This window comes from Euprymna scolopes, chromosome 6, assembly GCF_053919585.1.
Source record: "Euprymna scolopes isolate OS-2025 chromosome 6, ASM5391958v1, whole genome shotgun sequence".
In the NCBI taxonomy this organism is placed as follows: domain Eukaryota; kingdom Metazoa; phylum Mollusca; class Cephalopoda; order Sepiida; family Sepiolidae; genus Euprymna; species Euprymna scolopes.
Window position 1 is genome coordinate 113,085,504 of NC_136487.1, and position 13,834 is coordinate 113,099,337.

Below are 13,834 nucleotides of genomic sequence, written 5' to 3' on the forward strand. Positions count from 1 at the left end.
TTTTGCGATGACGCAAAATCATTTGCAATGTTCGAAAGAGGTACCGAGTACTAGAAATCTGGGGAGATTTATTGTCACTCAGACTTGCGAAAGCACCAGTGCACCACCGGTTATCAGTAAGATGATGATGATGATGATGATGATGATGATGATGATGGCCTGTGTGAGAACTAGTGAATAATAATAATTACAACAAAAATAAAAATAGAAAAAATAATAAAATTAATAAAAATATGTACATAAACGGTATAAATAATAATATAGATAACTGTATTTACCTAGCGTTGTCTGAAAGTCTTTTTTACTTTCATTTTTCATTCGTATTTTTTAATCGCAAAAAATACTTTCGATTTTTTTTATGTACATTTAAATTTATAAATGCTAAAAGTTCGAGGTGCCTGAGCTATTCTCTCTCTGTGTGTCTTTCTCACTTCATCACCCCCGTCCCCCAAAAAAAGAAAAAAGAAAAAGAAAAGAAAACTTCTTTCAGTCGTCAGCATAGAAATCCCGCCTACATATCTATTTCACACCAAAGTTCGCGTGCACGGTCAACGGTCATGCTTCTTTGAGACTCCCTCTAGCGTCCAATGTTCGTCTTTTTATACACTTTCTATTTTACCACATTTGCATATAAGTAATTGCATGTTGCATTTTGTTAACCTGTTATTCTCTTGTTAATTAGCGTTCGTGTTGAAAATAAGAAAAATAAAGGCATTAGACCAGGGATTGCCAACCAGGGCCCACATATATCTCTGGCCGGGGGGGGTCCACAGAAGCTTTGGAGAGTTCATGGTAAATAGTAAAGGGGTCCACATAGAAATCTGATGAATATAAATGATACGTATAATAATTTATTGTAAGTATATAACAATAGTGTAAGAAGAATATGCAATATAGATTAGTATGTTGTGTAAAGGCTGGTTGTCAGAAGCAAGAGTTGCGTAATCACAACTGCACATCTTTTAAAGCGTGTGTCTCTAGTGACAAGGAGAAGTCTATGACGCCCAGAAACAATCACAGTGCATGTGACACTCAACCCTCGCGATTTCCGATCCCATGTAAGCAAATGTTTCTGGTTGGTTTTCATTTTTTTTTTATGTCATATAAACCATCCCAGTCCGCTGTAAATGTGATTTTATGTTAATGAACACATAGTGCGTATGTTAAAAATAATAAAATATTAGTAATATTTTATTTAATATATATTCTAGCAGCTCAGCCCGGCTTTGCTCGGGCCCTATGTACTGTTCATAACTTTATGTGCATATATATATACATATATATATATATATATATATATATATATATATATATATATATATATATATATATATATTAAAAAGTTTGACTCATGTCCAGGTAACCTACATCTAAAATTTCAAGTGTTTAGACCCAAAATAGGCGGAGGAGTTTGGTAAAGTCTGCAAAGGTCAACTCTTTCAATTTCGACCTTTTGGCGGACAAATATCCGCCCCAAAACTGATTAAAAATGTTCCTGCATGCCTGAATATCCTTTAGGTAAAATTTCAAATGTTTAGACCGAAAATTGGCTGAATAGTTTGCTAGAGACCACAAACGGTCAAATCTTTTAAACGTTGACTCCTTGGCAGGCAAGTGTGTGTATGTGTGCATATATAAGGCTTACAGATGACTGCAGATCGCCTGTGAATTTAATATTCCCTTGACACTTCCTTCTTTGTGGGAAGCCGGTTTAACCCACTGAGGGTGAATGCAGCAGCAACAATATATATAAGTGGTAAAATAGCTATCAAGGGTGCACAAGCAAAGTAATGAACCCCTGAATTAGATCTACAACTGCTACAGGTCTCCCTTCATGGTGTCCTCTAAACCCTGATGATGATTTATTTAAGTCGAAAATATGTTTCAAAAATCGAAAACAATTATTGAATCCTAGAGAAATGTTGACGAAGAAATTGCAAACATTATGAAGCGCATGTTTCCATGATAATAATGACCAGTAATAAAAAAGGGTTGATTTGTTTTCATTAACGGCATATCAACCTTTACTGTCATTGAATGCTGGAAACTATTATTCTAAACAAATAATTTATTTTTTGTAACGGAATAGTTAGAAAAAGAGTAGTAGTTGTAATATTTAAGTATAACTGGATTAAAGGATACTTTTTGATACTTTTTTTTTTTTTTAATATGTATTGGTAACTGTTCAACAAATTTGAAACCCGAGCAACGCTGGGTAAACCTTCACAGTAGATAATATACTTATATATACTTACGATACCTACTTTAACGTAAGCAATTACGTCAGCTTAGCTCAAGTTTCTGTGATAATTAAAAACATTAAGGTGTTAACTGTTTGCCAGCCCTGGAGTCCAGGGCTGGCAAACAGTTAACACCTTAATGTTTTTAATGTCCCCTGGACACATATAAGTTCGCGGATTTCAAAATTTTGGACAGGGAAGTTATCAAAACACTGATCTCGAAAATTAGACTCACACCAAACTCCTCACTAAGTGTGTGTGTGTGTGTGTGTGTGTGTGTGTGTGTGTGTGTGTGTGTGTGTGTGTGTGTGCGCGTGCGCGCGCGCGAGCGCGCGATTCAGTCTCGTTCCGTATATTTATCTGTTTATTAACATACTTAACAATAACATATGGCGCACAGTATTTTCGCTTCTCTGCGGTAGGTATGATTTCAACAGCGGATTGCCGTGTGTGTTTAAAGTGGGCATGGGACGATCTCTCTTTGAAATGATTACAAGTGCAAATGTCGTTGGGGCGTCTCATAAACTCATAGCGTTGATCGGCAGCTTAATAAGCTCCGCCCGTTGTCTGACTCGATTTCATCAACCCTATCACCTGTTCTGTAAAATTCTAGCACGTGTATGTGCTTGATAGGATAACAGTACTTACATTAGGAGAGGGAGAGCGGGTGCAATGACAACAGATCCGCTCATAAATAAGGTAAAGACGGGTAGTACAGTTAATATATATATATACTCGGTTTTTTTTATATTCAAAAGTAATGGACTAATGAATTCAACGAGGTTGTTAGATAGTGCTCAATAAAAAGAGCTGATAATGCTTGTTTATTGTTATATAAACATGCTCACATCCCGCTGCTACAAATAGCCACTTGTTTCAATCAAACAACAGATATCATCAGGCAGCGACTTGACTATTCAAAAGTTCAATGAAACTTTTGAATAGTCAAGTCATTGAACTTTTGAATAGTCAAGTCGCTGCCTGATGATATCTGTTGTTTGATTGAAACAAGTGGCTATTTGTAGCAGCGGGATGTGAGCATGTTTATATAACAATAAACAAGTATTATATATATATATATATATATATATATATATATATGGTAAATTTCATTTTTTATTTTTATTTTCACAGTTTTGTACCGATTTTCCCCGACTAAAATCGAATATAAAGTTTCGCATAGTTTCGAATACCCTATATATTAAGTTTCATGTCTGTAGATAAAAAACTGACGAAGGAGTTTGGTAGGCAGATTTTTTAAACAAATATATACACGCATACATAAATATATATATAGAAAGAGTTTACTATAACCTTTTTACGGAAATATTATGCAAGTATAAATCATGTAGAATATCTGCATGAATATAATTACACGTAATAGTTAACTAAAGATTATCATCCTATAAGAAAACCGAAAAAATGATATGGATTTAATTAAAATAAATGTTTAAAAAATATGCAAATTAGCTAGATCTTTTGCAGACGAATATAATTCCACGACCCCATATATAATAAAGTTTTATTTTCTTTTTAAATAAGTAGAAAAAAGGGTTTTTAATATGAATATCAATGCACAGAAAAAAATATATAGGAATATATATGTGTGTGTGTGTGTGTTTATATATATGTACATACATATATATGTACATATATATATATGTGTGTGTGTGTGTGTGTGTGTGTGTGTGTGTGTGTGTGTGTGTGTGCGTGCGTGTGTATGTGCATATACAGATAAAGACTTCTAATACAGATATAAGCTTACTCTTTTCAACCTATTCTTTCAACAATGTGTCCAAACTTCCGTGTTCCCTTAGCATAAAATTCTTTGGATTAATGTTTCAGGCAATCGCTCACAAAACTTTTGACTCACCGTCATTTCCAAACTTCGTGCCTTTCGTGAAATCTTTCAAGGGAGCAAACAGAGGAAAGTCCGAAGGGGTAAGATCTTGGCTCTAAGGGGGATGAGGAGGCAATTCCGAGTCCAGTTCGTTGATGGTCTGCACTATTTGGGTTGCTGCGTAAGGCCTTGCGTTTTCATGATGCAACATGACTCCTTCTGACTTATGACCACTGCGTTTGTTCTTTATGTCTTTCTTAACCCGCCCCAGCAGTTCACGGTAGTTGACACTGCTCACAGTGCTTCCTTTCTGAAGGAATGGAATGGTGATCGGGCTTTACATATCCCTAAAACTATGAGCATCACCTTCTCCGTGAACCGCTGAGACTTTAACCTTTTTTAAATGGAGAGCCTACATGTTTCCACTATATGGACTGCCGTTTTAACTCAGGCTTATAGTACCAAACCCATATCGTCACGTGTTACCACCTTCTTTAGAAATCCATCACCATCCTTTTCATAGCGAGGGGGACACTTTGACCCTCTTCCGTTTGTGCTCTGCAGTAAGCGTCTTTGGAACCCACCTGCAGATGATCTTCGAGTAGCTAAGGTCATCATGGACAATTTTGTGTGCTGTTCCAAAAGATAATCTTAAAATTCTTGCAATGTCATTCATTGTTCCTCTTCTGTCAGACTGAGGTAGTTTTTGTGACTTTATACAATTAGAAACTTTATTTTTTATTATGGATTCCATAATACCTAAAGGATAGCTATTGCTAAGAGGGTCCATGTAATAAATTTCATCTCATTATCCAGATAGGGCTTGGAACAAATCATTAAAGCCATATGTATAAAGGTCTTACTTAATTTTTTTTTTACCAGTAAACGTAGATTTACAATAGACAAAAAAAGGGAAGTCTTAGCAACTAGTACATCGATAAATGGAAGACTAAAATTAACTTCAATTAACTTCTTTGTCAACCATAAACTTAATGGCTGGATAAATGTTGTTAAGGAACGTTGAAAAAGCGCCCGCTTTTGTTTCGTTGTCAAACAATCAAAAAGTGTCATCAACGTAATGAAAAAAAAAAATAGTAGATACTCTTCATGAAAACCGTTAAAAATGTTTGCCAAAGCTGATCCCAAAGAAGAACCTATCGCTACACTATCTATTTTTTTATACACGATATTATTGAAACTGAATTCACTGACATAGTGTAGGGGACTAGGATATATAAATACCCCAATCCCGTTACAAAAGAATAATGAAACGAATGGAATTGAAGGAAACAAAGAACTCAATTAATGGATAAGATAAACGTCGTTTATTTGCTGTTGAAAGAAATGAACGTTTTAGTTATAACATGTCCGCGCGTATGTAACCAGTGTTCGTTGCAGGACTGGTGTTGTAGCAAGAAAAGGAAATGTGTTTTCATCTCAAGTTCGGGTCACTATTGTTTGTTCGCACGTGGGAAGAGAAATAAATGTTGTAATAAAAACTGAGAATGATAGTCCAGCGTGTAGACAAAGAAGAGGATATTAGAGTTGTCATCAGTTAGTAGTCAGCTACGCGAAGGTGCTCTCAGGGAACAGTAGTAGATAGAGAGAGAAAGAGTGAGATGGTGTATACAGTCCGTTAGCTCGTGCCCCATACATAGTCGCAGGGGTGTTGACGACGCGCGAACGTGCGCCTCCCAAAGGGGAGGCGGTTGGTTAGCCCAACCTCTCTAGCCGAGAGCTAGTCCTAAAAAGAGTTAGAAACAGCTTGTCTCCATGTTTTATACTCGCTTCCGGAGTGTCTTTTGCGCATGTGTATTTCCTTAGAAAACGGAAGTGACGTCGTCCATGTGTGCGTTCGTGTTCGCGTGTGTGAGTACATGTGTGTACGTAAGCGTGTGTGTATATACACATGAATGTGAGTGTATGTACGCGAACGTGAATATGTGTACATGTGTGAACGTGGGCGCGTATGTTTGTGTGCGCGTATGTATATGACAGCTTGAAATATGAATGTGTGTTTTGTGTGAGACTTGAAAAAGGCTCGTACAAATACTCCCCTTCCTAAGAAAAAGGAAATATGCAATATATATATATATATATATATATATATATATATATATATATATATATATATATATATATATATATATATATATATATTGTGAGTAATGTTTTCGGCAGTTGATTTTTTTGTCCTGCTTTTTTTCTTTTTTTGCTGTTGGTGTTGTTCTTTGAAAAACAACGTCAAAAAGAACGGAATGTGAAAAACGGAGTGTGTTCGTAAAAAAAAGTATTTACTTACGCGTGGAAAATGCGTTTATTCTTTTTTTTTTTTTTTAGGCTGACATTTGTTTGGTTGGTTTCTGTTGTGTGCTGACATGTGCAAAGAGTTGCTTGGACTGAGAAGTGAATCGTTCGTTTGGAAGGAAAATTTTTGTTTCGTGTTGACGGTTGTCGTGTGTGTGCCCAGTTGACGGTATCTTCGCATGTGAGTCTGCGGTAATGTGTGCATCGTTTGGACTGGCGCTAGTCGCGCGTTCGTTCTTGTTGAACGGAGTTTGGTTGCCGTTGTCTTCGCATGTGCGTCTGCCGTAGTGTGCGTACATTGTCTGTACTAGCGTTTGTTGTGTATTCGTTCGTGGTTGCCGGCTGTCAACGAAACTTCCAAATTTTGAGTTTATCCGCGTGCGTCGTGCATCTCAACTCGTATTGTTGATTCAACTTCTTCCTATGTGTTGATAGAGATGTCCTGTTTCTTTGTTGTTGGGTCTGCTTGTGCGGGAGGGAATTGCATAGGCCTATGTGATTTTGCTCCTCGCGTTTGTTGCAGGGTAATGTTAGGAAACCGTGAAAATGTTTGTCAAGCTCGAATTTGTTTTTAAATTCGATATGAAAGTCGACAGCTCCGTGTTCGTTTTTTTTTTTTTTGTTGTTGTTTTTTTTTTTTTTTGCCGAGTCTGACGAGGGTTCGTCATTGTAGTTGGTAGTAGTTATTCCTGTGGGTAGTGGTTCGCTTGGTTTTCTTTGTTGAGAAGTTCGTTTTTTTTCTTTATCAAATAAAACGCGCGTCTCGCTCAAAACAATTAACCTCAAAACGGTAGGGTCGCCATGCCTGCTCGTTCCACGTCAGTCGGGCGCCAGTTTGTTGTGGACTTGTGGCATAGGAGGAAATGCGTGCTCCTCTCGCGTTCCGAGGGAAAATGAATTGTCTCGAGGAAGAAACGAACGACGTGTTAAATTGAATTAAACGAACAGGAATTTCTTTGGTGAAAGAAACAAGTGAAAGAAAAGGGTACCACACGTGGTTAGTTTTGCGTGCGTCTTTCGCTGTTAGCTGGTGAGAAAGAAAGTTTATACCTTGGCATGCGTCTCTCGTCCACTGGTGAAGAGGGAAAGTTTATCTTTGTAGAGAAAGAGTCTGTGTGTGTATGAGTGCTTCGTTCAACCTCATCCATTTCATTTAAATAAAGGGGTCACCAAATTTGTAGGGGACTAGGATATATAAATACCCCAATCCCGCTTAATTCAACTAAAATACTTCCGGGATTAATAGGAGTCCGGTCTCGAGCATTTGTGACCTGTCCTTCGTAGGTCAGCAAGGTACCTCAGGACCCGTCAATCGATCATGATCGGGGTGATATGTCGCCGCTTCGTCTATCTGTCAGCTAGAAGGAAAACAATTTCATGCACATAAAAGAAATAAACAACTCTTCTCTATTCTACTGATTAAATTCAAGATAAGATCTACAAATATTTATATAACTAGCATGGGTGCCCGGCGTTGCCCGGGTGTTTGGACGTGTATGCTGAACAAGAAAAAAAACGGTCAATTTTTTTTTAATTTGACCCCTATTATGATCCCTTAAAATTTATTGTTTTGGGCTCCAATCAAGTTATTAAGTTAGATCTATATCCAAGGAGCTATATCTAAAATTTCAAATGTTTAGACCCAAAATTGTCGGAGGAGTTTGATAGAGTTCTCAAGGGTCAAATAGTTGAACTTTGACCCCTTAACAGCCAAATTTCTGGCTGAAAACGGATCTTATAGATTTTCCCAAATCTCAGTGCCCCATATATCAAATTTCGAGTCTGTAGACTAAAAATTGACAGAGTTATTGCGTAGGGAAATATACACAGACAGACACACAGACACGTCCACACACATATATATATATATATATATATATATATATATATATATATATATATATATATATATATATTAAGTTACGAATGTGTATTTACATATTTATATCTATAAGTTTCACTCTTAAATTAATTAACCGAATATTATGAATTTTGGAATATATAGCTATACTAGCATTTCCGCCCGGCGTTGACCGGGTGTTTAGATGTGTATATTAAGCAAAAAAAAAAAAAAGTGGTAGTAGGAAGGCAGGCTTGAACCCGTACCGCAAAGGAAGAAAAGATGGGAAGAAAAACCTGACCTCTTTGCGGCAACGACCACCGCCAAACCTGAAGTGACTTATGTTTAAATTAAGGCTAGACAATCGAAAGGAGAGGATATCTTTAAAAAATATCGGCGAAAAAACCGACTCTCCCCCTGTAGAAAAGTGCCTACTTGAAGGTGAAGATGTTAATGTTTTTAGCCAATTTTTCAATATTTGTCATATGAAAGGTCGAACTTTAAAACGATAATAATCTTAGGAAAATCCGTCGCCTCTGTCGAAAGTTTTAGGCAGACATACATACATACATACATGCATACATACATACATGCATACATACATACATGCATTTATATATTGGTAACTAAATATTTTCGACCCAAACCGATTAAAAAGCTTGCCCTATCTCTGAATACCCTTTATGTAAAATTTCAGATGTTTAAACCAGAAATTGTCTTAGTAATTTGGTAGAGACCGCAGAGGTCAATTTTTTTTTAACTTTGACCCCTATTATGACCCCTTAAAATTTACTGTTTTGGGCTCAGATCAACTTATTAATTTAGATCCATGTCCAAGAAACCTACATCTAAAATTTAATGTGTTTACACCCAAAATTGACGGAGGAGTTTGGTATAGATCTCAAAGGTCAAATCGTTTAACTTTGATCCTTTAACAGCCAAATTTCTAGCCGAAAACCGATCATATAGATTTCCCAAATCTCAGTACCCTGTATATCAAATTTCGAGTCTGTAAACTTTAAACTGACAGAGTTATTGCGTAGGGAAATGTACACAGACAGACACACAGACACATTCACTTTTATAGATATACTAGCATGGGTGCCCGGCGTTGCCCGGTATATATTGAGCAAAAAAAAAAAGCGGTCAATTTTTTTAAACTTTGACCCTTATTATGACCCCTTAACATTTATTGTTTTAGATCCATGTCCAAGGAACCTATATCTAAAATTCCAAGTGTGTAGACCCAAAATTGTCGGAGGAGTTTGGTAGAGTTCTCAAAGGTCAAATCGTTTAACTTTGACCCCTTAATCGCCAAGTTTCTGGCTAAAAACCATTCACATAGATTTTTCCCAAATCTCAGTACCCTGTATATCAAATTTCGAGCCTGTAGACTAACAATTGACAGAGTTATTGCGTAGGGAAACACGCAGACACACAGACACACAGACACTTTCACTTTTATAGATATATAGATAGATAGACTAATAGATTAAACAAAAATATATACGTATGCATAAATATATATGGAAACAATTTTTTGTTTACTGTAAAGATTTTACGCAAATATTATGCAAGTATAAATTATGTAGAATATCCGCATGAATATAATTACATGTAATAGTTAACTCTAGATGATCATCCCATAAGAAAACTGAAAAAACTAATAGGGAATTAATTAAAACGAATGTTTAAAAGAATATGCAAATTAGCTAGATCTTTTGCTAGTGAATGTATTTCCACAACCCATATATAAGAAAATTGTATTTTCTTTTTAAATAAATAGAAAAGAGAGTTTTTAATATGAATATCAATACACACAAAAGAAAAACGAATTTATAGGAGTACTAGCATTTCAGCCCGGCGTTGCGCAGGTGCTTGGATGTGTGTGTTGAGAAAAAAAAAAAAAAAGAAAGTGGTAGTGGGAAGGCAGGCTTGAACCCGTACCGCGAATGAGGAAAAGAATGGGAAAAAAACCTGACGCCTTTGCGGTTACGACAATCGCCAAACCTGAAGTGACTTATGTTAACATTTAGGCTAGACAATCGAAAGGAGAGGATGACTTTCGAAAATATCGGCTAAAAAAGCGACCCCCCTCCTGTAGAAAATGGCCATTTGAAGGTGAAGATATTAATGTTTTTAGCCAATTTTTCGATATTTGTCGTCTGAATGGTCGAGCTTCAAAACGATACTGATCTTGGTAAAATCCATCGCCTCTGACGAAAGTTTTAGGCAAACATGCAAACATACATATATTTATATATTTGTAACTAAAGATTTTCGACCTAAACCGATTAAAAAGCTTGCCATATCTCTGAATACCCTCTGTGTAAAATTTCGAATGTTTAGACTAGAAATTGTCTGAGTAATTTGGTAGAGACCGTAGAGGTCAATTTTTTTTAACTTTGACCCCTATTATGACCCCTTAAAATTTATCGTTTTGGGCTTCAATCAAGTTATTAAGTTAGATCCATGTCCAAGGAACATATATGTAAAATTTCAAGTGTTTAGACCCAAAATTGTCGGAGGAGTTTGGTAGAGATCTCAAAGGTCAAATCGTTGAACTTTGACCCCGTAACAGTCAAATTTCTGGCCGAAAACGATTACAAAGATTTTCTCAAATCTCAGTACCCTATATATCAAATTTCGAGTCTGTAGACTGAAAATTAACAGAGTTATTGTGTCGGGAAATGTACACAGACAGACAAACAGACAGACAGACACTTTCACTTTTATAGATATATAGATAACCATCATAAATAATTAGGAAATATAGGTCTTTTTTATTCTTATCAAAAATCATTAGTGCAACTCATCCAAATTGAACATGCTACCCCAATGATAGAAGACAAAGTCTTTAGCCACTCATCTACAGGACATCTATTATTCATTGTATTAATTTTTCCATACTCAAGATTGTAAGGCCACATAGTAATGTTTTCTTTATATCATTTCAATTATTATACAATGGACAATATGTATATTGAATGGAAGCTACAGTTTATAAATGATTAAACTATATTTATTTTAAATTAAGCTCAAGAAATAATCTGGAAAGTTGCATATAGATCTATTTCATTTGCGTATAGATCTATTTCATTCTTATTAGAAATCATCATTGCAACTCATCCAAATGTCTTACTGGACGAACCATGCTTACAAAAGGGAGTGTTTTTAGTTTTTCTGAAGTTGGAGACACAGATAAGCTGCAACGAAGGATTTTTTTTCTTGCCTTATGAAGTCGTGCATGGATAGTAAATTTACATTACATATGCAAATCAGATCTGGAAATCCTCATCCATAACTTGCCATTTAGCAAAGTTATTTTTTAGCTGCAGGTCCAGTTGATCGGACTGTGTTTACCCTAGAGAACCTCATTGTAGACCATGTTTTTGGTAGTTTTTTTTTCGGAATATATGCAAAGAGGTTTGCACGATTGCCCACATGAGAAAATTCAACGTAGAGTTGTCCGTGTGAAAAGCAGGAGTCTTCCAAGTGAACGCCTGCTACTGATAAAGTCTGTCCTTGAGATTTGTTAATAGACATCCCGAAGGCAACAGCAACTGGGAATTGTATTCTTCTCATCACGAAAGGTGTATCTTTATTCGTCATAGTGAGGGTTACTTTGGGAATTATTACTTCTCCGATTCCACATCCTGTTATGATGGTTGCATGAATAATATTTCTTGACAGTTGGTGGGTCACAAGTCGAGTGCCAATTCAATTTGGAGGTGAAATATTTCTCATCAGAATTATTGGGCATCCAACCTTAAGTTTCAATTTATGGGGTGGAAACCCTGATGAGTTTTGTGAATTTAAAAATTCAGTTGGAAAATTGACGGTTTGGTAGGGATCAACATTAACGTTGATGGATTTGAAAGTCATAGCATTTCCAGGAAGCCTATTCAAAAGGTCATTATTTATTGCCGTTACCTTTGTGTTTGTTGGTGCAAGAATCGCTCTCTCACCCATCCATGATTTTTATAATTTTAAAGTAAGTTTGGAAAAACTGCATCATTAAGATCCCCTGCAGTTTCTGTCAAGTTGCATATATGTTCCACAGAAATTCGTTGTTCTCTGTCAGAAGAAACTTTGCCGTTACCCAAAATAAGCAGATTTTCTGCAAAACTTCCAGATGTAATGTCTCCATGAAGATGAACACGCACATTTGTAGTCAGTCGGAGGGGGATAATTTTACGCCAAAGATAGGAAGATTTCAAAGAGGCTAGAACTTGGTCCGCACGTGTTCCCTTTGGTACAACTGGTAAAATTTGGCGGAAATCACCTGAAAAAAGTACCGTCACCCCCACCCATTGGTTCTTGACAGTCTTGTAAATTCTATAGCATTGTATCCAAAGCTTCAATAGCTCCCTTGTTAGCCATTGTACATTCGTCCCAAACAATCAGTTGGCAACGCCTGAGTAAATCAGCCCTTGAACTGTTTTTAGTGATATTACAAGAAGTTTTTTCATCAGAAACAAAATTTAATGGAAGCTTAAATGTAGAATGAGCTGTACGTCCACCAGGAAGAAGTGTTGCAGCGATGCCAGAAGATGCCATAGCAACGGCAATAAGATGTTCATGTTGAACCTTTGCAAGTATAAGCTTGGTAACAAAAGTTTTTCCATTTCCTCCAGGAGCATCAAGAAAGAATACGTCGCCTGCTCGGTTGAGAACACTGTTGATGAAAGTTTGGTAAGCAATTTGCTGATCCTGGAGTAGTTTCGGTTCCATTTCATCCACGTATCTTGCCAAAGAATCCTCATCATAGGGGGTTTCTTGAATGATAAAAGTTGGAATTCCTTCAGCATGTAAGCGGTTTGATCCTAGTAGCCCATAAGATGTCAAAAACGCTCCACCCATTAACAAAAGGTTGTTCTCAATAGCGACAAGTGCCTGGTTATATATTTCATCAGTGAACGTAACCACAGTGTCAGGAAGTTGCTGTTGAGCGCGGTGCAAAAAATCATCAGATAAGTAGTACCGATACTTGAGCCATAAGGTATTAGGGTCACTGATGTGGCATAGGAATAAAAGTTTCGAAAAAAAGATCCCTTACAGTGGAAGCAGATTGTGACAAAGTAACTTCGAACAAAATTGCATCCCATCATGAATCATTTTCAAGCATTCCGCGTGCCAAACATGCTGCTCGATAGGTTGGATAGACATGGTTATCCACCATATAACAGCTCATGTTGATTTGGAGAGACAGAGTAAACTCTTCCCAAGCAAGTAGTCATCCTAACGCCTGGATATCCGTCCACAGGTTTTCCATTTTTATGACGGTTCCATGTTATTTTATTCCATGTGTAGTAAAATGGAATTTGATGATATAGTAATGTTTTTTCAAATTCATCCCTTGAACACAATTTGAAGAATCCAGTCAACGTTGTCTCCCTCGGTGTGTCTGCATTTTCGCTGTTGAAAAAAGTTTGTTGATCATTTTCTAAGTGCACAGCAAGTTTTTCAATTGCAGGATGCCTTTCATGAATTGGTAAACTTAATAGTCGCCAAGTTGACTCGCCTGTGCTATAATAACGTACAATAATGTATAGTAAAATTTCATCTTTGGTATCATCACAAGCTAAAGCAAACGACGCTGCATTG

General features: G+C 36.5%; 1 protein-coding gene across 1 annotated transcript; it reads right to left on the minus strand.

Moving 5' to 3' along the window:
* Positions 1-12,565: 12,565 nt before the first annotated feature.
* Positions 12,566-13,090, minus strand: LOC145278234 (ATP-dependent DNA helicase PIF4-like). Its single transcript, XM_080130524.1, has one exon. It carries the CDS (start codon positions 13,088-13,090, stop codon positions 12,566-12,568), a length of 525 nt encoding a protein of 174 aa, XP_079986650.1.
* Positions 13,091-13,834: the final 744 nt, after the last annotated feature.